Source organism: Microcaecilia unicolor, chromosome 5 (assembly GCF_901765095.1).
Source record: "Microcaecilia unicolor chromosome 5, aMicUni1.1, whole genome shotgun sequence".
Taxonomy (NCBI): domain Eukaryota; kingdom Metazoa; phylum Chordata; class Amphibia; order Gymnophiona; family Siphonopidae; genus Microcaecilia; species Microcaecilia unicolor.
Window position 1 is genome coordinate 182,013,315 of NC_044035.1, and position 24,367 is coordinate 182,037,681.

General features: G+C 42.5%; 1 protein-coding gene across 1 annotated transcript in view; it reads left to right on the forward strand.

Moving 5' to 3' along the window:
* The first annotated feature begins 839 nt into the window (after window positions 1–839).
* LOC115470451 (phosphatidylcholine-sterol acyltransferase-like) overlaps window positions 840–24,367 on the forward strand; it is a 137,791-nt gene continuing 114,263 nt past the window's right edge. The window contains exon 1 of the mRNA XM_030203643.1: window positions 840–1,031. Within this exon, the coding sequence (XP_030059503.1) occupies window positions 881–1,031 (151 nt within the window). The 5' untranslated portion in view covers window positions 840–880. The remainder of the gene's footprint in view (window positions 1,032–24,367) is intronic.

Consider the following 24,367-nt stretch of genomic DNA (forward strand, 5'->3'; position numbering starts at 1 on the left):
AAATATTCAAAAGATATTTCCACAAGGGGTACCTGGCGGTAATTGAGCAGTCCTGTGCACTACCCAGTTATTGCTGGATTAGAGCGGAAGCCCTCACTGCCACTTCAATGGGTGGCATTAAGTTCTTCCCCCCGCATGGCCATGCAGTAAGAGCAATCTTACCGAATGTCCATGTCTCATTTTGGCCTTTTTACCTGCTGCGATAAAAAGGCCAAAAAGAGATATAAATGGCTCCCACAGCTAGCGCAGGGCCCTTTTTACTGCAGCATTGTAAAAGGGTCCCTTCATGCGTTATCATGGAGAAAGCCAAGTAAATATACAGAGGATTTGTGCAAATGAGGCAATCCACAGAAATCCATCTTGAATTATGAATAGATGTGTTGGCAAATGTCTGGGCTCTGCTACAAGTTTTGCCCAAAGCAATGCCATCTTTTAAAAAATGTATAACCTGATTCGTCCACTCATCTTGTTCAGTGAATTGGTTCCCAAACCTCTCTTAAGTCTGAATATCCTCATTCCACATTTCCACCTTTTCTTTTCTTTCTTCATATTCTCAGCATCACAATAAACAAAGACAAGGTCATTAAAATCTTTCTCTCTTTGGCCTCTGTCTCCTCGCCTTTATTTTTCCTGCTGCTTTCCAGTTTCTCTACCTCTTTTCTTTTCTACATCCCCCTTTCATTGTTTCTGTCTCTTTCCTCCTCCTAGTTTTTCTTCTTCTTTTTCAGTCTTTCTGCATGTCTGTCTCTCTCCCTCCCCTTCCCTTCTCTATCCATCATTCTCTCTCTTCCTTCTTATCTCAGCCCTGACCCTCTGTGCTCAAATAAAAGCCTGTTTGCTCACAGGCGCTGCCATCACAGCCAGCACAACCCTGGATGTTATGAACATGGCTCAGCTCCTCTTCCTGCAGCTGGTTCTGGTACTGTTCCTCGTCCATCCTGCCTCCCAGTTCTGGCTCCTGGATGTGCTCTTCCCTCCAAGTTTGACCCCTGAAGCAGCATTGTCCAACAACACCCCTCCTGTGGTGCTTGGTAAGATCAGATTGACTGACCCCATAACATCTCTGTATGTGGGCTGCTCAGGGTTATTCTATATAATAGAGTCTGCTCAAAATTATTTAACTACAAACTGTTCTATGCAGAACCACTACATAGCTAACTTCCTTACATCCATGTAAGTGAATGCGACTTTCATTGTGGCACAGTGATTTGATTTTATCTTGCAATAACTCTGTGCCTGGTGGAATCCTGTGCTGTCACATGTACTGGTATGAGCCAGTGACTGATTCAAATCCCTTCTAATTCAATTGTATTTCTTATGATGGCATTAGTGACACAGCTGTACCTTGTGTAATCCTGTGGTGTTATATGTGCCGGCATTAGTGACTCAGAGGCCCATGCAGAAATGAACCACAAGCCTAACTGCGCAGTTATCACATTACTGGCCATGCAATACAGAGAGAGAATGAGCGCGGGTGTTAACTTGTGTGGAAGACAGGGTCATATACTACATTAAAATGAATGGTAATGAGGCCATTATGTATTTCGCTGCAAGGCACAGAAAGAAACACTGGCTTTTGACTCATGCACAATATGATAATTTTTTTCCAAGGTCCGGGAGAGCGTAGAAGGGTTTGTTGAAAGGATTTTGTGCCATTTTTGTGATTTTTTTTTTCTCCAGCTGGAAGAGTACTTGCAACTTTAAAACACAGATGGGAGATAACAGTACATGTGTCCAGACAAAAATGAAAGTGCCAGCACACATCTGCAGTTTTTCTGTGCATAAAAATATCAGCCTTGCAAACACTTTATGTGCAAGAAATTTTTGCAAGGTTTATATTTATGTGCAAAGCAACAGCTGCAGATGTGTGAGGCACTTTTACTTTTCTTTGGCATGTGCACAAGAAACTATGCTTACAGCTGAACCTTTGTGCGCATGTGTTCCAGCAGGCTTCTCCCTTCCAATTAGCCCGCAAGTTCTGCATGCATAACATTTACTTAAAATTAGCTTTCTGCATGACATGGTTTTAAGCGTGTGGCTCCACCACGTGGCTTTCTTTATGAGCCCTTCAGGTATGTTCTATATTAGTGATCATTCCTATTCTACTACTGCTACTCATCATTTCTACAGCGCTACTAGACGTATGCAGCGCTGTACACTTGAACATGAAGAGACAGTCCCTGCCCAACAGAGCTTACAATCTAATTCTGAGATGGGAATGGGAGACCAGTGATTCCTGCTTTCTACCATGCTTCCAAGGTGGCCTTAGCTGTTTGATCTCGCGTAGTAGCACCACTTATAATAAGACCTATCCTTTGTAAACCTGAGGTATTAAATGTGCTGGTGTTTATACTTGGTTATATCTTGTGGTATTATATGTGCTTGCATTACTGGCTCAGTTATATGAAGTAGAGCCCCCATGGTATTACCCCAGTGATTGAATTCTGAGATGTTTTTGTTGTTTAGTTTTTATCTGATTTGTGGCTTCCCAGCAGTCCTGTGCCAACTTGCCCTTCCCTCTCATAGCAGTTTACCCCAGGTCACCCAAACCAGCTGAATCAGTCCTGCATTTTTTTCCCCAGTATATGCATAAAGTTACAGCCCTTGGACAACCATAATTATAATGAGGATTTGTGCAACGCATGGAGGAGTAGCTTAACAATTACAGCAGTAGGCTGTAGACCAAGGAAACCTAGTTCGAATTCCACTGCAGCCTATTGTGATCTTGGGCAAAACATTTAACTCGAGTCCTCCAAGGACAGGAAAATACAGGTTATACCTGAATATAATTTACCTTGAATTACTGCTGAAAAAGGTGTGAACTAAATCCAAAATTTCATCCCTTCCCTCATTAGAAACCCTGGGCAAACCTTTAGCTTTGCCACCCCCCCCCCCTTCCTCCAGGAGTGGCCTAGTGGTTAGTGTGGTGGACCTTGGTCCTGGGGAACTGGGTTCAATTCCCACTGCAGGCACAGGCAGCTCCTTGTGACTCTGGGCAAGTCACTTAACCCTCCATTGCCCCAGGTACAAATAAGTACCTGTATATAATATGTAAGCCACATTGAACCTGCTATGAGTGGGAAAGTGCAGGGTACAAATGTAACAACAAAAAAACTGAAGTCCTAACCCCTCTCTCCCTGAGATTCTTATAATGAAATTTAGCAGTCATGATTACCCCACCATTACCCTTCTCAGATCAATAATGCACATCATATTTTCTTTTGTACATATTTACATAATGAGGACAATTTCCAAAAGCTGTTTAAACAGGTAAAGGAGCTATTTGAAAACTGCCCACACTCTTTGAGGGTAAAAATACATGATAATGATTGTGTAACTGTCAGGACTTATTCTTTTGCTTTGAGCGCAGCAGCTTTTTGCTGCCCCCCCCCCCCCCCCAGAAGCTATCCCCCTAGGAAAAAGCCTAGTTTACCTAATGGTTACACCAACCCCGATTACAACTCTATTCATGCAACAGAAGACGCCTGGACTCCTAGCCAGGAGTGTGTTGGTAACCCTACTTTATGGGCTGATCTAGGGCTGTGGTCCTGTTTGTTGCAGTACTGTGTTTATAAGCAAGTTGAGAAGGGAGGGTCCAGGCTTCCAGAAAATTTAGGGAAAGATTGGAGGAGGCGGTTTGTGGCTACATACACATATTTCATAAAGCTATCTTTGCTTCCTGTGACCTTAGTTCTGGCTGTGGCTGTTTTGTCCTTGCACAACTTGTTCCATCTTTGTCCTTTTCCAAGGTGTGATAACACTTACAGTATCATCATGTGCCATTCCAAAAAAATCCAGGAAATGACAGATCAGAAAACCTGATGTTGATGCCAGGCAGAATGGCAGAAGCTGTAGTTGATAACAGAATTAATGCCCTGCCCTGTTTTGTGTAGAGTCTATTTTGTCTTGGGGTTGTTTTGTGACGGTTTTTTTTGTCATGGTCTGTTTTGGTTTTAGTCTGTTTTGTTGGGTTTTTTTTTGTCATGGTCTATTATGTCAGGGTGCCCCCTCCCATACATGAGCAGCATGTCCCCCCTCCTCTCCATCCCCTTCTATCCATGTACTATATTTCCCCCTTTTCCCTTCCTCCCCCATGTACATCCCCATCACCAATCTTTTTTCTAGCCACACTCCCTGCACCACACTCCATCCACCTTTTTTTACAGCCCCCTCCCTCACCCTATCCCCCCCCCCCCCCCCCACTCCCGGGCTCAATTGTACCTCTAAAAGTCTTCTAATTCTTCACCTTGACTGCAATGCAGGATCACAGTCTCTCCAACTTGTGTTGGCTGTGTGGTGCCGGATGGTCATGCTGGTGTTGCGTGGGGGGTGGCAGGATGAAGGAGGTACAGCAGCAGCAGAGTTCTGCAGGAATGGTCCTTCTGGTCAGATGATCCTCCAAGAAGGGCTGGATCCTGGCAGGCTGTACAGTGTAAGGGCTCAGACTTGCTTCCCTTATTCTTCCCTCAGCCTTGAGGTGTGTGTCACCAGGGGGGAGGGGGGCCCTTAGTCACAACAGTGTTTTCAGACTCAGCTGGTCTGCTCTCTGACTGACTTTTCCAGGGTTTTCTTCAGTTTAAGGCTCAGGCTTGTGGTTGCAGCTTGCTTGTGTCCCTTAAATTCCCTACTGCTACCCTTTTTTAAATGGGAGCCTCAAAACCTAGAAACTACTGATTTCCTCTTCCTCTACCAGCCTAGGCCCACTGCTTATTTGAACCACGTAGACTCCATACAGCCACGCAATTCAAATAAGCAGTTGAGCTCAGGCCAGCAGAGGAGGAGGAACTAGCTGATGCAGCTGCTTGTTTCTTCCTTATGCCACATGATCCGGGATGGCAACACTACAAATATTACACTGGACCCTAAAACACCAAAACATCTATTTAAGTAAACAGAACAACACTGAAGAAACAAATACATTTCCTTTTGTACTGAACACAATACATAAACATCTGCGATGCACATTTTCCAAAGCTAACATATTCCAGTTAATAAATTCAAAATGAAACACATTTTTCTACCTTTGTGTTTCTGGGCCTTATTTTTCCATCATATTTGTCCCAGGTTTTTTTTCTGCTTTTCTGTCTTCTGCCAAATCTGTTTCCAGTGGCCGCTGTCCATTTGTTATTTCCTCCTCTCGCCTCCTTCCCTCACTACACCTGTCTCTGATACATCAATCTTTCTCTTTAAGCGCTATCCTCCATTTTTTTCTTTTCTGTCTCTGTCCACTCAACTTTTGCCCTCTTGCTCTATTCCTTTTCACTTTTCATCTACTTATCAACTTTCTATCTCCTTCTCTCTTCCCCTAGCTCTCATATTTCCCATCCTCCTATTCCCTTTTATCTTTCATCTGCTCTCAATACACACTAACCTCTTCTCACTCATCTCCTTGACATCCCTCCCATGGCCTCTCCCACATGGATCCACCATTCCTAGCATCCCCCCCTCCTTATCCCTCACCCCACCCTTGTACCTTTCCACCCCTGCAGAAATCCAAGGAGTAGGGGTAGACCAAGAAATCTTCACAGCCAGAGGTAAAGAAAAGCAATTTTATTCAGCACCACACATGTAGTTGACCTGACACAGGGCCATGTTTCAACGGAACAACCATCTGCTTCAAGGGTTTGAGAAATACATGTATGGTGCTGAATAAAATTGCTTTTATTTACCTCTGGCTGCAAAGATTTCTTGGTCCACCCTACTCCTTGGATTTCTGCTTGGACTACACATAGGGGTTTTTTACCTTTACCCTTCCACCCCTGACATCTCTCCTTCCCTCCCTTCTACCCCATTTGACATCTCTCTCTCCCACTTCTGCCCCCCAAGTCCATCTACCCTCTGTATTCCCTGTCCATCGCCCCTTCTCCCCATTTCCCCCCTCCAGCCTCCCCCAAGTCTATCTCCCACCTTCACCTTCCCCCCGTCCATATCCCTATTTGCCCCTTCCACCCTGTACCATCCATTTTTCCCTCTCCCTCTCCCCCTTCAGCACCCTTTGACCTCTCTCGAGTCCATCTCTTTCTCTCCATCCCCATCTATTCCTGCTCCCCAATCCTCACAACCCCTCTGCCCTCCCCTCTTCCTCTCCTGTTCCTCCCTCCCCACCCTCCCCTTTCATCTCTCCCTCTCCCACTCCCTCCCATGAATCTGACATCTCTCCTGCCCACTCTTCCATTACCCCATCCTCACGTCTTTCATCTCTCCCCCTCCCTGAGTCCAATATCTCACCCTTCCACCTCTCTTTCCCTCCCTTCTTTCTAATACTCCAAACCCAACATCTCTCACGCTTTCTCTCCACATTCTCCTCCCCCACCCTACACAGCAGGCCAGCATCTCCCCTCTTCCTCCCTCAACACTCTTTCCCCGAATCTACCTTTAATTTATTTCAAAACACACTGGGTGGCAGCAGTGATTCACAGGTGCTGCCCTGCCACCAGCCTGACATCCTCTCTCTCTACTGCAGCACTCCCCAGCGGAAACAGAAATTTACTCAGAGAGGGCAGGCCACAGCAGTAGAGAGAGAATATCGGGCCGGCAGCAGGGCAGCACGTGTGAATCACTGCCGCTGCCTGGTAACCTTTGAGTCAAATTAAAGGTAGACTCGAGAGAAGAGGGTTGAGGGAGGGAGGGAGGAAGGAAAAGGAGAGATGCTGGCCCGGGTGTGTGTGTGTGTGTGTGTGTGGGGGGGGGGGGGGGGGGGTTGCATGGCATGGTGGTAGATAGAAGGGAAGGGAAAGGAAGGAAAGATGCCGGAGGAGGAATGTGGCAGAGTGCTGACTGATGGCAAGATGTCGCTCCTTTGTAGTGCCACTTGAGGCCGCCGCCTCAGCTGGCGTCATTATAGGGCCGTCCCTGACTGTGGGGGTGTGGGAGGGGGAGAGAATATTAGAAATTGCAACCCCTAAAATTATGCCACCCTAGGCAACTGCTTAGTTTGCCTAGTGCTAGGGCTGACTCTGCTAATACAACATTTTAAAAAAATCCAGCACTTTATGTAAATGCCAGCAAATACAAGTGTGTTTCATGATTGGAACTCACTTGTATATTTACTAGTGCTTTAAGGTGTAAATTTTTGTATGGTACTGCTGCTATTGTCAATGTGTTTCTTTCTAACATGGCTCTGCTGCTCAATATGCCAGCAAATACACATGTATTTGACATCATTCTTTCATGTATTTTACAAAAGTCTCTGCATTTAGCAGAGGCTTTTATAAAATACTCTGTGAATTGTGAACATCCTGATCTGATTATCCCAATTCTTATTTAGATACCCTATAGAAAATCAGCCTTAATGTCCAGTTGTTGATTGACAACTAGTTGAAGGATAGGAGACAAAGAATAGGGCAAAATGGTCAGCTGTTCTAGTGAATAGCAGTGAATAATGGTGTGCCCCAGAGATCTGAAGGCTTTGTGGTGATCAGATATACTGATGACACCAATTTATTCAAAGTTGTTAAAACATGAGCAGATTCTAGAGAGTTGCAGAAGGATATTGTGAGACTGGGGACCTGGTTGCTTAAATGGCAGATGAAATTTAATGTGAACAAGTGATACACACAGGAAATAATAATTTAAAGTATAGGATCTTGTAGTCACTGTGAATGCTATGTTGAAATCCTCAGCTCTGTAAATAGTGGCAGCTGAAAAAGAAAATCTAATATGAACTATTCAGATAACAATAGAAAACAAAACTAGAAATATCATGTTGCCTCTGTACATACGCACAGTACAACTGTACCTTGAGTATTGTATGCAGTACTTGCTAACACATTTGAATGAAATATAGACTATAGAGGGCCCAGAAAAGGTACAGAGAAGGGCAATTAAAATCATATGAGGGATGGAATAGCTTCCCCTATGATGAAGGGATGAACAGGTTGTTGTTGTTTTTTTAACCTTGGGGGAGAGATAACTGAAAGAGAATATGCTAGAAGTTTATAAAATCATGAGGGATGTGGAAAATTGTGAAAGGGACCAGTCATTTACCCTTTCTGGTAGGACAAAAAGTAGAGGACACACAAAATTAATTGGTAACATATTTAAAACAAATGTAAGACTGTTTTTTCAGTCAGCACACAAAGAAGCTGTGGAATTTGTAGCCAGAGAATATGGTGAAGGCTCTGTTTTAGAAAATGATTTGGATGGGTTCCTGGAGGACAGGGCCATAGACAATTATTAACTAGACTTGAGAAAGCACTGATTTCCCTGGGTGTGATCTGCAGGGAATAGATTTGCTCCTTGGGATTTGCCAGGTACTTCCTAATGGCACAGATTCACTTCTGTCAAAGATAAGATGCTGGTTTGACGAACCTTTGGTTTTACCCAACCTGACACAAATGAAGCCTGATTTTGCATACGGCATCTAGGTAGGAAATGGAACTTCCAGGTCGGGACTTATACAGCACCTTGAATGTTTTAAAAAAAGCTCGTTGATAGGCAAAAGTAAGCTCTACAAGATATTATAATGAATATTTCTCATCGATGGATAATTAAGTTTCATACAATGAGTCAGATGAGTAGATGCAAGAAATCTTGGAATATTCAAACTATATACCAATCAGCATTGTTAATGGCACTTAAGAAGCAATAATGAGAACTAATTGGCAATAATTAGAATTTACATGCATAACTCGCTAAGCGTATACTGTAATGAACTGTGCCCTCTAAAGTGCACAGTTCAAAAGGGGCAAGGCTATGGGCATTTCATGGGTGTTCCCAAATTTAGCCACATTGCTATAGAATATGGACCAGTCTGTGTAAATCTACGTGCATGGATTTATGCCACATTTTCATTGGTGTAAATGGATGTGCTTAGTAGCGCTAGGAGAGATCAACTAAGTGTATTCTATATACAGTGCCTAAATCTTTTAGAATATGCTTAGGTTAAAACAATTCCCTTGTGGATTTTCTAGGTGCAATATATAGAATCTCCCCCATAATGACTTAAAAACAAGGAATGCCACTTTATTTTATCCTCGCTCTAATAGGTAGCCAATACAACTTCACCAACAAAAGGGAGGCTCTCTTAAACTTTCCTAATCAAAAAATAAGTCTAGCAGCAGTATTCTGCAATAATTGCAGCCTCTTTAATGATTTCAAACATGTCTTCACCATGGAAAGCAGACTGCGGAGTACCCCAAGGTTCATCACTATCGCCAACCCTCTTCAACTTAATGATGACCCCACTAGCCAAGTCATTAACCACCCAAGGCCTTAACCCTTTTATCTATGCAGATGATGTCACAATATACATCCCTTACAAACATGATCTGACAGTAATCACCAATGAAATCAAACTCAGCCTGGACATCATGAACTCATGGGCAAATGCATTCCAACTGAAACTCAATGCAGAAAAAACACACTGTCTCATCCTCTCATCCCATCACAATATGGACAACCCTAAAATTATAAACACCCCAGAATACACCCTCCCTAACTCAGACAGCCTGAAAATCCTCGGTGTCATAATCAACTGAAACCTAACACTAGAGAGCCAAGTAAAATCCACAACAAAGAAAATGTTCCATTCTATGTGGAAACTCAAACGCCTGAAACCATTCTTCCCGAGGGAAACATTTCGTAACCTGATACAATCAATGGTATTAAGCCATGCAGACTACTGCAATGGAATCTACGTGGGATGCACAGAACAAACCATAAACTTCAGACCGCTCAAAACATGGCAGCCAGGCTTATATTTGGAAAAACGCGATTCAAAAGCGCAAAACCCCTCCAGGAAAAACTACACTGGCTTCCTATAAAAGAACGTATTGCTTTCAAAGTCTGCACCCTAGTGCATAAAATAATCTATGGTGAAGCCCCAGGATACATGACAGACCTCAAGGACCCACCAACCAGAAACACATCCAGATCCACACGAACATACATAAATCTCCACTACCCAAGTTGCAAAGGACTTAAATACAAATCTACCTATGCATCCAGCTTTTCATACTTAAGCACACAATTGTGGAACGTACTAGCAAATGCCGTGAAAACAACATATGACCACTTAAATTTCCGGAAATCACTAAAAACTAACCTGTTCAAAAAGGCCTACCCTACCTACCCAACCTAATTGCCCGGACTCTGCAACACAACAAACCCAAAGCCCGGACTCTGCAACACAACGAACCCAAAGCCTGAAATGGACATAACATAACTCTTCCGCTCAAAGATGCTATAACTGTGTTTGTTCCAGTCCAATCTATACTACCCAACATTACTTTGTATTTGTTTTTCTCACCGGACTTGTCTTTCTTACCGGACACTACTTTGTATTTGTTTTCTTACCGGAATTGGTAATCGCCTTTCCGATAATATGTAAGCCACATTGAGCCTGCAAATAGGTGGGAAAATGTGGGATACAAATGTAGCAAATAAAATAAATAAATAAAATTTATCCAAAAGTCCACAGTACAGCAAGTTACAATAATCTAGATACAGTATGGAAGTAGTATAGCCTGAGCAGTATTCCTAAAACCCTGAGGACTCAACACTGATCAAATTGCCCTCAACTGTCACAATCAATAGAATAATTGTTTTTTTTTACCAGAGCATTAATTTAAGGTTCAATCATTAAATTAGAATCAATTAAGACTCCAAGAATTTTAGATTTATCTTCAGATTTCAAGATCTCATCGGAAGGCAATGTAAAATCCCTGACAGGAAGGAGTTTATATTGACCAAATCAAACGATCTTTGTTTTGAACTTGTTTAACTTTAAAAAATTTTCCTGGGCCCAAAAATCTGTCTTTGCAATAATTTGCTTTGAAGATGCCAATGTATCTTCAAACTTATGTAAAGCAGGACAAAGAAGAAAAATAGCAGCATCTGAGAAAATAGAGACACCTGACCGATTATAAATCAACTCATAAAGTTCTCAAATAAATATTAAACAATAGGGACGAAAGCGGTGAACCCTGGGGAACACTACAGTGGGACCTCCATTATACTGTTTCCTTTCACACGCCATATGTTCTCTTTTCTAAAAACTCCCCAAACCAGTTCACTCATTCTGTAAAACAACTTAGAATGGTCCACTGCATCAAATGCAGTGGATATGTCAAATTGTAAAAGTACAAATTATTTCCCTTTACTTAATGTCCTAATTTCTGAGACCAATTCCATTAATAAAGTTTATGTACTCACGCACACAAGGAGTGACATGGGCTGCACATACTGCAGCAGGACATGTTTATTCACTCCTACCGTAGCTGAGATAATATTTAACCATCTCTCTGACCACATGTGCAACTTTCTTTAAATTAGTCACCCTACTATCTAACTCTTCGTACTCTCTTACCTATCTATATGTTCCATATTTGCTTTACCCCTTCACTATCAATTAAAATGTTCTATTACGTATTGTGTTAACATTCTAAGTAGTATAATATGTCATACTTTGTATTGTTATTTGAATATTTTTACTGCTGTAATTGCCTATTGCTCATGTCTGATCTATTCTTACTGTACACCGCCTTAAGTGAATTCCTTCAAAAAGGTGATAAAGAAATCCTAATAAATAAATAAGTATAATGACCTAAAATCATATTGGATTGAGTGTATAGCATTTGAACAGACAAGAAACTCAGGGGTTCTTTTACTAAGTTGCGGGAAAAAGGGCCCTGCAGTAGTGGCAGGGGCCTTTATCCCCACACACCAGGGCCCTTTTTACAGCAATGGGTAAAAAGCCCCTAAAAACAATGGCCATGCAGTAGGATTACTCTTACCGCATGACCATGCTGGGGGGGGGGGGGGAGCGCTTACCGGTAAGGGCTTCCATGGTAACCGGGCAGCGTATGGCAATGCCCAATTACCATCTGGTTAGCGCTGCAGTATAAATGGGTTTTTTTCTGGCACGCCAGAAATGGCACACACTCAAGGCAGGACTACCACTAGCAGCCATATTGGACTGGTGGTAGTTCCAGGATAGCGTGCGGTTTACCAACACTTTGTAAAAGGGCCCCTCAGTAAGATGAATATTAACAGAAATTCAAGGGGTTTGGCTGTTCATGATATACTGGCAACTGGCCTATAATTTTCAACTTTAGAAGAATCAGCCCTGAGTTATTTAAGGATGGGGGTTAAAACAATATGGGACAAATCATCTGGATAGATTCCTTCCTCAAACACAGCATTTACAAAACAAGTTATCTAACAGATTAGACTTGATGGAATATTTTTCAGCAAATAAAGATGGACAAATGTCCAAAGAGCAAGGTTGTTTTTAGAAACTGTTAAGAATAAGAGTGACTGGAGAAATGCCAGTCACCATGAGGAAAGGGGGAAAGGACAGAAATTTGTGCCAACTCGACTATAAGTCAAAATCACAATTTTTGGGCTTGTTTTGGGCCCAAAAATCTTGGCTTATAGTCAAGTATACACAGGTAAGCGTTCCTACTTGTCCAGTTGTTAGCTATGTAGGCACTGGCACTGAATATTGTTGGTGCCCACATAAATTCAGGACTGCACCAGCTCTGCCCAGACAGTGCTATAACAGTCAGAGGGCATATTCAATGGCACATTCCAATACAATGATTTAGAAAATTCAGAAATTAACAAATAAAGGAAAGAGAAAGAGAAAAACATCTTTCTAAATTTTAAAGTAGGCCTAAAAGCCTATCTATTTGCAGTGGCATTAATGCTGGAAGATGAAGGTGAACATCAGTCACTGCTTCCCCCTTTTTCCCTTCTTGTCCCTCCCCTTCCCTCCTTTCTATTTTCTTAGCCTTACTATTGGTATGATGGTATGATTCATTGCCTTTCCTGTTTTCAATGGCGTTCCTTTCTGCTGCCTTTCTATGATTTTTTAAATTGTACATTACATTATATTACATTACACTTGGTATTTATATACCGCAAATACCTTGTAGGTGTGGTTCACTGCGGTTTAAATAAGCAAGAGATGGAACAGTTATCCAGAATTACAACATTAACCCCCTGTTTACTAAGCCATGCTAGCAGCTGCCCTGCGCTAAATGCTGACACAGCCCGTTCAAATGATGGACTGGTCCCATATAGAAAGTAAACCCGGGCCCTTTCCTGCCCTTTATACTGTTACTAGTCTTGAGCTGATGATCTGAAGCACCCCTATGCTTCCCCTATGAATGCCTGTTCTCTGACTGGTTCCCAAAGTATGCATCCCTGTGCTTATATAACCCTGGAACTCCCTGCTTTCCTTATCTTCAGATAGGTCTCCTATGAGTCTCTGAGGACCTTGTTGGTTGCTGCTTCTTGGTAATGAAACTTCTCTGCCTGTGACTAGACTTTGTCTCTGGCTGCTGTTTTGGATATGGTTCTGCCTGGTACTTCTTCTTCTCTCTCTTCTGGTCATCTGATGCTTCTCCTTCCTGCTGGAAGCATTCCAGTCCTGTGTCTGAATTCCTGGCAGCCTCTCAGTATTGAAGGGCTCAACTTGAAGGGAAAGGAGGCTGTTACAGGTAAAGAAACACACCCCTGGTCACTCGTGTTCTTGAGAGTGGAAAGGGCCATGCCAACAGCATCATACATATTATCCCTCATATGTAGACTCACATCTATGAGATATCATGTTTTATGACATAGTTTTTATTATAGGAAAACTCTAACTAGTGTGGGAGAAGGCAAACCCAATATAATATATATCAACCCAAATAAAGGAGTTTGACTCTTGTATATACTGATAGTATGGAGGTGTCCCTTTAAATTGGTGAAAAACAAATAGATTCACCCTCCATACTATCAGTATATACAAGAGTCAAACTCCTTTATTTGGGTTGATATATAGTTTTTATTATCTCATAGATGTGGGTCTATATATGAGGGATACCATTGTTTGATGCTGTTGTCACGACCCTTTCTACTGTCAAGAACACCAGTGACCAGGGGTGTGCTTATTTCCAGGCCCTAAAAGTGTACGATATCAGAAAATACTTCAAACCTTTTTTTATCAGTCAATTTTTGGTCAGCTTTACCAGAAGATATCAGGTCCTTATCTAGCTTTGACCTGCTCAAAAAAGTCATCAAAACTCAATTGTTTTGGCAGTATGTTCTGGAGAAGCATTAACATTTATTTCTTGATTGCTGTGATCTAATTCCTAGATAGCTGATCTGGTTGTCTTTTATTGTTATCTGCTTAGAACTCATTTGGGGTATAAGAGGAATATAAAAAATTTAACTGTAGTGCACAATTGTGGAGGGAGTGTATTTTGAACAAGACCAAATCCTATGCAGGTATTTTCAACTTTGCAACAGTAATGAAAATAAGTATTAAGAAAAAAGAGTTAGACATTGACATTTACATGTGTCAGCAGGTGTCAGCTAACTGCTTACTTGTATCTAGGTTTGCACAAGTGAGTGGGCGATTGTGCTTACCTCTCTAGTGTTGAAAACCAAAAAGTTGAGCTTGTAGCTCCTTAATGGGCTCTTATTGAATATTCAGGTTTATTAAATCGGACACATACACATCTTGGAGTAGTAAACCATCTGGACCGGATGGTATATACCCTAGGGTACTGAAAGAAATCAGACATGAAATTGCTGATCTACTATTAGTAATCTGTAACCTGTCATTAAACTTTTTCATGGGACCTGAAGATTGGCGAGTTCTAGGAAATTACAGACTGGTAAGCCTGATGTCAGGGCAAGGCAAAAAGATAGGAACTATTATAAAGAATAAAATTACTGAACACATACCCTCCCCCCCCCCCCCCCCCCGTTTACTAAGCTGCGCTAGTGGCTGTCTTGCGCTAATGCCAACACAGCCCATGTACTTTGAATGGGCTATGTCGACATTGCTGCGCTGCTTAGTAAACAGGGGGGATAGATAAAACATGGTTTAATGGGACAGAATCAACATGGTTTCAGCCAAGGGAAATCTTGCCTCACCAACAAGGCTGGCTTTAACAATTGTGGGTCTCCCCTACCCGAGACTTAAAATTTCAAATGAGGTGTTGGAGATTTATTTATTTATTTATTTAAAGCTGATGCTGTGAGGAGGTGAAACCAAAAAGGCAATAAAATGGTATTATCTTTCTGAGAAGCGTGACACCAAAGGGTGAGGGGGAGTGAGAGGGAGAAGATGTAAGGGCTGGTTGGTGGTATGATGGAAGGAGTATACAATGTCAGTGCTGAGCATCACAATTGCCAAGGGAAAGGGAGAAGGAAAGAGATGGAAATGGAGATGAAAGGGAAAATAAGCTTTTAACTTTTGGTCAGCAGTCAGTTATAAAGTTAGCTCAGTTAAGCATGGGCCCCTGTGGCTGCCCCTAGTTAAGGCCAGCCAGCCAGTTGATGTAGTGTTTCTAGATTTCAGAAAGGCTTTTACAAAGACTTTCATGAGAGATTCCTGTTGTGGATTGGGAACTGGTTACAAGATAGAAAAGAGAGAGTAGGGTTAAATGGTCATTTCTCTCAATGGAGGAAGGTAAATAGTGGTATGTCTCAGAGATCTGTATTGGGATTGGTGCTATTTATAAATGATTTGGAAATGGAAATGTCAAGTAGGTGATTAAATTTGCAGATGACACCAAATATTCAAAGTTGTTAAATCATATGTGAACTCTGAGAAACTGCAGAAGGACCTTAGGAATCTGGAAGACTGGGCAGCCAAATGGCAGATGAAAGTTAATATGGACAAATGCAATGTGATGTACATTGGGAAGAATAATCCAATTCATAGTTTCTTGATGCTAGGTTCCACTTTAGGAGTCACCACCCAAGAAAAAGATCTAGGTGTCATCATGGACAATAAGCTGAAATCTTCTGCTGTGTGTGGCAGTGGCCAAAAAGCAAACAGAATGCTAGGAATTATTAGGAAAGGGATAGAAAATAAGATAAACGAATATTATAATACCTCTGTATCACTCCATGGTGCGATCTTACCTTGAATATGTTGTCCGTGAGCATAGAGCCTATGTAAAGCTAGCATTTCCTTATCCTATCAACGCATACTTCAATCTAAACATAGCTCTGCAGCCCTAGTTTGGGAAACCCTAATCATGTGATTTGAGTGATATCAGTGAGTCTCTGTGTCATGGTGATGGAGGGAAAATGAAATATGAAGAACTGTCAAGAGCAGTTGAAAAGACCATGACACTGCATGTTGATGTGCAGTCCGTCCTTCATTTCTAACCCTTTGGACTTGTCTGTGGAAGGACATGTCGAAATATATCAAGCCTTGAGGCTTGAAGGATATTTTTTTTTTTTTAGCTTTTCATTTTACTTTTCTTCTCATACTGATAGAGTTCAAGGCTTCACCAAACAAATAAAAGAAGTCAGTGTACTCAGATAATATGCAATCTACGAAAGAATGGTGTGGGCTGAACTGGGTGTGAGGAAAGTACTTGTGCATGTGTGTGGGTTGAGGAGGAGAAAGGAAGGGGAATTTCTTACCTCATTTGTGAAGATGTTATTCATGGAAGGAAAAACATAAATCTGACGATGTGAAAGCTTGAGAGTTAACTGTTTACCGTTCAGCATTCGAAACTCCAAATTATTGACATGTTACATTGGTGAAGCCGGCAGGCAAAGTGATTGCCTCTTGACAAATTGATAATAAGAAAAGTCCATTAAATTCAGCATACTGTAAATGTATTTTTTAAAGGGGTAATAAAGTGTAGGCACAGATTTTCATTTGATATAGTGCAGACACCCCATAACTGATGTATAGGGGGGAAAAGCCCTCTGTACAAGATTGTGTTGTCTGGGGGAAAGGTTCAGCTCACTTCACCCTCTCCTTTCTGTGGTATGCAATATCTAACATAGGTATAAAAATGTTTCCAATCAGAATTAGGTATAAGTGTTGTTGACATTTAAAGAACTTGCATTCTTGTTTTTCAGCAATAAGCAGAGCTGGGACCAGCTTTTTCTGCACCGGGGTACATATTCAGATTTATACCTTTCCCTGCCACCTTCTACAGACCCCCAGGCACTTTTAGATTTGGCTCATATCTTTTTTTTCAGTTGTAGATCAAGGTGAGTTATGTTCAGGCACAGAAAGTATTTTTCTGTCCCTGGAGAGCTCACAAGAGGGTACATATAGCCTGCACTTCTTTTGCAAAATTGCCACAAAAACAAAGAGGCCCTTTTACTAAGGTGTGCTGAAAAATAGCCTGTGGTAGTGTAGATGTGTGTTTTGGATGCACGCAGAATCATTTTTCAACGCACCTGTAAAAAATGCCTTTTTAAAAGTTTTTGCAGAAAATGGACGTGCGGCAACTTCTTCCCTATCACCACTTTTGTGAAGAGGGACCACATCCGCCGTTCTCCAATCCCACGGAACCTCTCCCGTCTCCAAGGATTTATTAAACAAATCTTTAAGAGGACCCGCCAGAACCTCTCTGAGCTCCTTCAATATCCTGGGGTGGATCCCGTCCGGTCCCACGGCTTTGTCTACCTTTAGCTTTTCAAGTTGTTCATACACTCTTCCGTGAACGGTGCTGTATCCACTACATTCTCATTTGTACTTTTGCTAGTCAATTGTGGTCCTTCTCCAAGATTTTCTTCTGTGAAAACTGAACAAAAGTATCTATTTAGCAAATTTGGTTTTTCTTCATCATTATCTACATAGCGGTTCCCAGCATCTTTCAGTCTCACAATTCCTTTTTTAGTCTTCCTCCTTTCACTAATATACCTGAAGAAATTTTTGTCAACCCTCCTTACATTTCTAGCCATTTTTTCTTCCACTTGCGCTTTCGCCAGACATATCTCTCTCTTGGCTTCTTTCAGTTTCATCCGGTATTCCTCTCCGTGTTCCTCTTCTTGAGTTTTTCTGTATTTCAGGAACGCCAACTCTTTGGGAGAAAACTCAGACCAGGGCCCCCACCAGAAAGGGAACGAAGTCGAATAAGGCATTCTACACTGCCCTAAGTTCTGTGATTTATCGACCACTGAGACTCATATTTCATCCAGATGCCCTGTGCCAGATGGAACTTGTAATGAGCTCCTTAACCCGACTTGCTGGCATCCAACCACCTTCCACTGTGTTGATGGTCAAATTCCTACATGACAACCACCATTGCATTCTCCATCTAGCAACCAATGTCCAAGGAAGATGAAGGTTGTACTTCTGTGACACTGGAGACCAGCGGGAATAGAACACCTAGGTACTCCAGCATCTGTGATGGAGTTAAGTCTGCTCTGCTCAAAAATGATCACCCAACAACTGCAGAAAATGGACAATTCTGTCCTTCACCATCACGCTACCTGAATAGGATGACACATGAATTAAGGACACTGCCGCCACCACCACCATAACCTCAGTAAATGTTCTTGGAGCTGTGGCCAAACTGAAGGACAAAGCCCTGAACTGGAAGTGAAGGCCCAGCACCGCAACATGTAGAAACCTCAGATGTGGGAACCATATGCGTATTTGCAAGTACGTCTCCTTGAGATAGACGGCAGTGAGAAATTCTTCCGCTTGAACCAAGGCTATGACTGCTCTTAGTGTCTCCATGCGAAACAGCATACAATAAATATCAACCACAGACAAACAATACAAATACATAAAAGAATACATATCTCATTTTTATGCATAATATTTCACATAATACAACAATTAAAATTATTCATTACCATCACAACACATTTATCCTTACACTTCCATTAAAAACATTAATGGCAGAAGGTCATTACCTTCCTAGCGCCCGTTTCATTTGTTTGAGAAACGGGCCTTTTTTACTAGTTAGAAATAAAAGTCTAAAGCTGTTCTGGTTGGATAAGCAGTGTCTTAAAAGGTGGAGGATAGAACATTTATTTTTACTTGACAGGTTTTTTTTAATTTATTTGAAAACTTCCCATGTCTAGCTATATATTATAAAACTAGTAAAAAAGGCCCGTTTCTGACACAAATGAAACGGGCGCTAGCAAGGTTTTCCTCGGAGTGTGTATGTTTGGGAGAGTGTATGTGAGAGTGACTGTGTGAGAGTCAGAGTGAAAGTGTGAGTGTGTGTGTGTGAGAGAGAGAGTGAGTCTGGGTGTGAGTGTGTTTGTGAGAGTGTGTGTGTGAGAATGAGAGTGTGTGCAAGTGTGTATGTGAGACACAGTGTGAGAGTGTGTGTGTGTGCGAGAGAGAGAGTGTGTGTGAGACACAGATTCTCTGTGAGAGTGAGTGTATGAGACCAAGCGAGTGTGTGAGTGACTGTGTGGCACATAGAGAGTGAATGTGATACATTGTGAGACAGAGTGTGTGAGAGTGAGAGTCAGAAAGACATTGTATATGAGAGAGAGAGAGTGTGAGCCTTGCCCTCCCAATCCATGCCCATCTGTCCCCTGCCCCCTCCATTCATCCTTTCCAGCAATTCCCCTCTCTCTCTGAGCCCTGCCATCTCAATCCATGCCCATCCATGCTTCTCTGTCCCCTGCTCCCTCCATTCATCCTTTTCCTGCAATTCCCCTCTCTCCCTGAGCCCTGCCATCTCAATCCATGCCCATCCATGCTTCTCTGTCCCCTGCCCCCTCCATTCATCCTTTTCCAGCAATTTCCCTCTCTCCCTGAGCCCTGCCATCTCAATCCATGCCCATCCATGCTTCTCTGTCCCCTGCCCCCTCCATTCATCCTTTTCCAGCAATTCCCCTCTCTCCCTGAGCCCTGCCATCTCAATCCATGCCCATCCATGCTTCTCTGTCCCCTGCCCCCTCCATTCATCCTTTTTACAGCAATTCCCCTCTCACCCTGAGCCCTGCCATCTCAATCCATGCCCATCCATGCTTCTCTGTCCCCTGCCCCCTCCATTCATCCTTTTCCAGCAATTCCCCTCTCTCCCTTCCATGACCCCCCCTCGCATCCATGCTCTTCTGTCTCCCATGTCCCAGCATGTCCCGCCCCCTTCTCCCCCCCCCTTCGCATCCTTGCTGTCGTTTCTCCTCTGCCCTCCCACTCCCATTGTTCAACTGCCCACCCTCTTCTCTTCCCCCTACATCCCTTTTTTTTTTTAAAATTTACCTCCGTGGCGGCGGTTCCGGCAGCGCAGCGTCAGGGAAGGAGGCGGCGCTCCCGACGTCTAGCCTTCCCTTCGTTGTGTTCCGCCTTCTTCTGACGTCATCCTTGACATCAGAAGAAGGCGGAACACAGCGAAGGGAAGGCTAGAGACGTCGGGAGCGCCACCTCCTTCCCTGACGCTGCATTTTTTTTTTTGCGCCGTCGACGTCATGACGTTTGCCCTGGACGTCATGACGCTTGACGCGAGGGCGGGGCAGAGATGGCTGGCAGCCTGGCTGGCTTCACACCACGAACGCCACGAACCCTTCAGGGAGTGTTTTAGTGACTTCAGAACGTTGTCCTCATTAGAACGTTCACGGTGCGTTTTATTATATTAGATAAAATTCAATATCACTAAAACAGCTTAAACAATTATTGTAGCTGGTAGAAACAGCAGTAATAAACTCTCTATATTTTGTGCTCATTTCTCTACACTGTTCTATAGAATACAGTAATACATGGCCAAATTTAAGTGTCCTGGGACTGGCGTTATTTAACATATTTATAAATGACCTGGAAATCGGAACGACGAGTGAGGTGACAAAATTTGCAGATGACATAAAAATAGTCAAGGTTGTTAAAAAAACACATGCGGATTGTGAAAAATTGCAGGAAGACATTAGGAATTTGGAAGACTGGGCATCCAAATAGCAGATGAAATTTAATGTGGACAAATACAAAGTGATGCACATTGGGAAGAATAATCTAAATCATAGTTACCTCATGGTAGGGTCCACCTTGGTGGTCAGCACCCAAGAAAAAGATGTTGGTGTTGTCGTAGACAATATGCTGAAACCTTCTGCCCAGGGTACGGCGGCAGCCAAAAAAGCAAACTGGATGCTTGGAATTAGTAGGAAAGGGATGGTAAATAAGAACAATAATACTATAATGCGACTGTATCACTCCATGGTGAAACCTCACCATGAGTATAACATTAAATTCTGGTTGCCGTATCTCAAAAAAGATATAGTGGAATTAGAAAGGTTCAAAAAAGAGCAACCAAAATGATAAAGGGGGTGGAACTTCTCTCATATGAGGAAAGGCTAAAGAAGTTAGGCTCTTCAGCTTGAAAAAGAGATGGCTAAGGGGAAATATGATTGAGGTCTACAAAATCCTGAGTGGTGTAGAACGAGTAGAAGTGAATCAATTTTTTACTCTTTCAAAAACTACAAAGACTAAGGGACATTCAGGAGCCTTTTACAAAGGCTCGTAAGGGTCTACTGCATGCCCCGGGAAGTAATTCTGAATTTGGCACGTGCCAAAAAGACTCGGTAGAAAATATTTTCTATTTTCTACCGTGTGGCGCTTACCCAGTGGTAAACAGCAGTGGGTGCATGCTGCATACCTACCGCCCAGGTAGCACATGAGACCTTACTGCTATGCTAAGTCAATGGGTGGCGGTAAGGTCTCAGGCCGAAAATGGACATGTGCTGGTTTTTATGTTGCCGCTCGTCCATTTTCCAGCCCCTTAAAAGAAGCCCCTTCTTCCAGGACGCGGTAAAAACTGGCCCAGCACATGCCCAAAAGACATGCTCACACTGCTGCAGGCCACTTTTTGCCGTGGCTTAGTAAATAGGTCTCTCAATGAAGTTACATGTAAACACTTTGTAATGGGGGTCCACTTCCTCCTCTTGGGTGAAGCCGGCAAGCCTGCGGGCTCCCAGGGTTCCAGGACAAAATACTGCTGATACTGGGACTCGGGCCAAAGTATTTTATTATCAAGGCAATTTCATACCAAAAATCATAATATATTCCTCAAAACAAAAGGTACAGTCCTCCTGAGATAATCCTCAAAAGAAAAAGGTACAGTCCTCATAAGGTAATCCTCCAAAGAAAAAGGTACAGTCCTCATAAGATAATCTTCAAAAGAAAAAGGTACAGTCCAGGTCCCAAATCCCTCTGCAAATGTTCAGCTCCTCACGAGTTCAGGCCCTCTATTAGGCCTTAGTTTCCCTTCCTTCCCCCTCCTTCAGAAGGGTTCAGTAAGAGTCTGGCATACTTCCCATAGGGCACCATAGTTCAGAAAAAGTCTTCATTGACAGTCTTTGCACATCAAATCAATACCCCAAATCACCTGCTTTCTTACACAGCACAGAAATAACCCTGTCAGGAGCAGGGTTGACAGTTTCTCCCATCTCTCAGCACCACACCCGGTGTGGCCTCCTCCACTGCCTTCATGTGCTGGGCAGGGCAACCTTTGAAGTCTCCCAGTCCATGGTAGCTGGCTCCTCTCCCTTGGGCAGCTCTAGTGGCAGACTACTTCCTTCCTCCACATACTCCATGGAATCTCTCTCTCCCTTCATCTCTCCTTCTCCCTGGTGACCGAGAGTCTCCAGGATATCTGCCCTCCCCTTCTCACAGCTGGGGGGAATTATATACTGATGGTGAAGCCATGGAAACAGAGCTTCATCCTTCCCTCGCCCTCTAGTGGGGAAGGGAGTAACAGGCTCACCCTGCCTCGAGCCATTGCTCCCCCTGCTGGGACTCGGAATCCATTCCATCTTTTTAGGACTACTCTCCTTACTCATTCTTGCAAGAACTTCTGGGACCCGTAGTTCCGGGCTCAACTGCTTCACTGGGGAGTTTCTGGGGCTTGCCTTGTCACAACTTTTAAAACAAATAGAAGGAAATATTTTTTCAATCAATGAATAGTTAAGCTCTGGACCTCTTTGCTAGAAGATGTAGTAACCGTGGTTAGAGTATCAGGGTTTAAAAAAAGGTTTGGACAAGTTCCTGGAGGAAAAGTCCATAGTCAGCTATTGAGACACACATAGGGAAGCTGCTGCTTGACCTGGGATTGGTAGCATGGAATGTTGCTACTTTCTGGGTTTCTTCCAGGTACTTGTGACCTGGATTGGCCACAGTTGGAAACAGGATACTGAGCTAGATGGACCATTGGTCTGACCCAGTATGGGCATTCTTATGTTCTTAAGGAGGATATCCTGTTTCCTGATAGGTTCTTCTTAACTGTTGTTGTAATCTGCCTTGGGAAGCCTGGTATTATAAAGATGGAATATATTGAAATTAAATGGAAGTAAAATTTAACTCTCCTTTCATTGGGGCACATGGAATCACATCTTCATCTCATCTGTTTTGTAGAAGTTTACATTTTAGATACACAAATGGATTATTCTGTTTTGAGTATGTTTCAGGGACAAGTGGTTTTATAAGTCAAAATAATAAAAATAAATATTTTGTTTCATGCAGATGTCTCATTTGTTTAAATATAACTAAATGTATGTTGTTCTTGTGCTGACTCAATTACAAACAGTTTTGTTAGCAGTGATTATGAGCCAACTAGATTACTGTAATATTGTCTTGTTAGGTTCACCGGATTCACAAATACAAACTGATCCTGAAGGAAAAATTTACCAATCGTGATACCCTGCTCCTAATTAAGTTACAAGCTATTAATGTTTGTTTTAAAAATTTTATATGGTTTAGCCCCATCCTATCTTTGCAATACAATCTTTTTGTTTTCTGCCACAAGACTGCTGTGTTCTGCACGAGAAATTAGATTAACAATACCTTTGAATTTAGTATGCTGAAAATCCTTTACTATGAAGAAATCTAACGTAGGTAGTGGCCCTGATTTGTGGAACAAATTATCACGTAATTTTAGAGAGATTAAAAAGTTATTGTACATTCAGAAGGTATATGAAAGTTTATTTATTTATTTAGATTTTGCTCACACCTTTTTTCAGTAGTAGCTCAAGGTGAGTTACATGCAGGTATTGTGCATAAGTACATAAGTAATGCCACACTGGGAAAAGACCAAGGGTCCATTGAGCCCAGCATCCTGTCCACGACAGCGGCCAATCCAGGCCAAGGGCACCTGGCGAGCTTCCCAAATGTATAAACATTCTATACATGTTATTCCTGGAACTGTGGATTTTTCCATTTAGTAGTGGTTTATGGACTTGTCCTTTAGGAAACCATCTAACCCCTTTTTAAACTGCTAAGCTAACCACCTTCACCACGTTCTCCGACAACGAATTCCAGAGTTTAATTGCGTGTTGGGTGAAGAAGAATTTTCTCTGATTTGTTTTAAATTTACTACACTGTAGTTTCATCGCATGCCCCCTAGTCCTAGTATTTTTGGAAAGCGTGAACAGACGCTTCACATCCACCTGTTCCACTCCACTCATTATTTTATATACCTCTATCATGTCTCCCCTCAGCCATCTCTTCTCTAAGCTGAAAAGCCCTATCCTCCTTAGTCTTTCTTCATAGGGAAGTCGCCCCATCCCCGCTATCATTTTAGTCGCCCTTCGCTCCACCTTTTCCAATTCTATTATATATTTCTTGAGATGCGGCGACCAGAATTGAACACAATACTCAAGGTGTGGCGCACCATGGAGCGATACAACAGCATTATAACATCCTCACACCTGTTTTCCATAC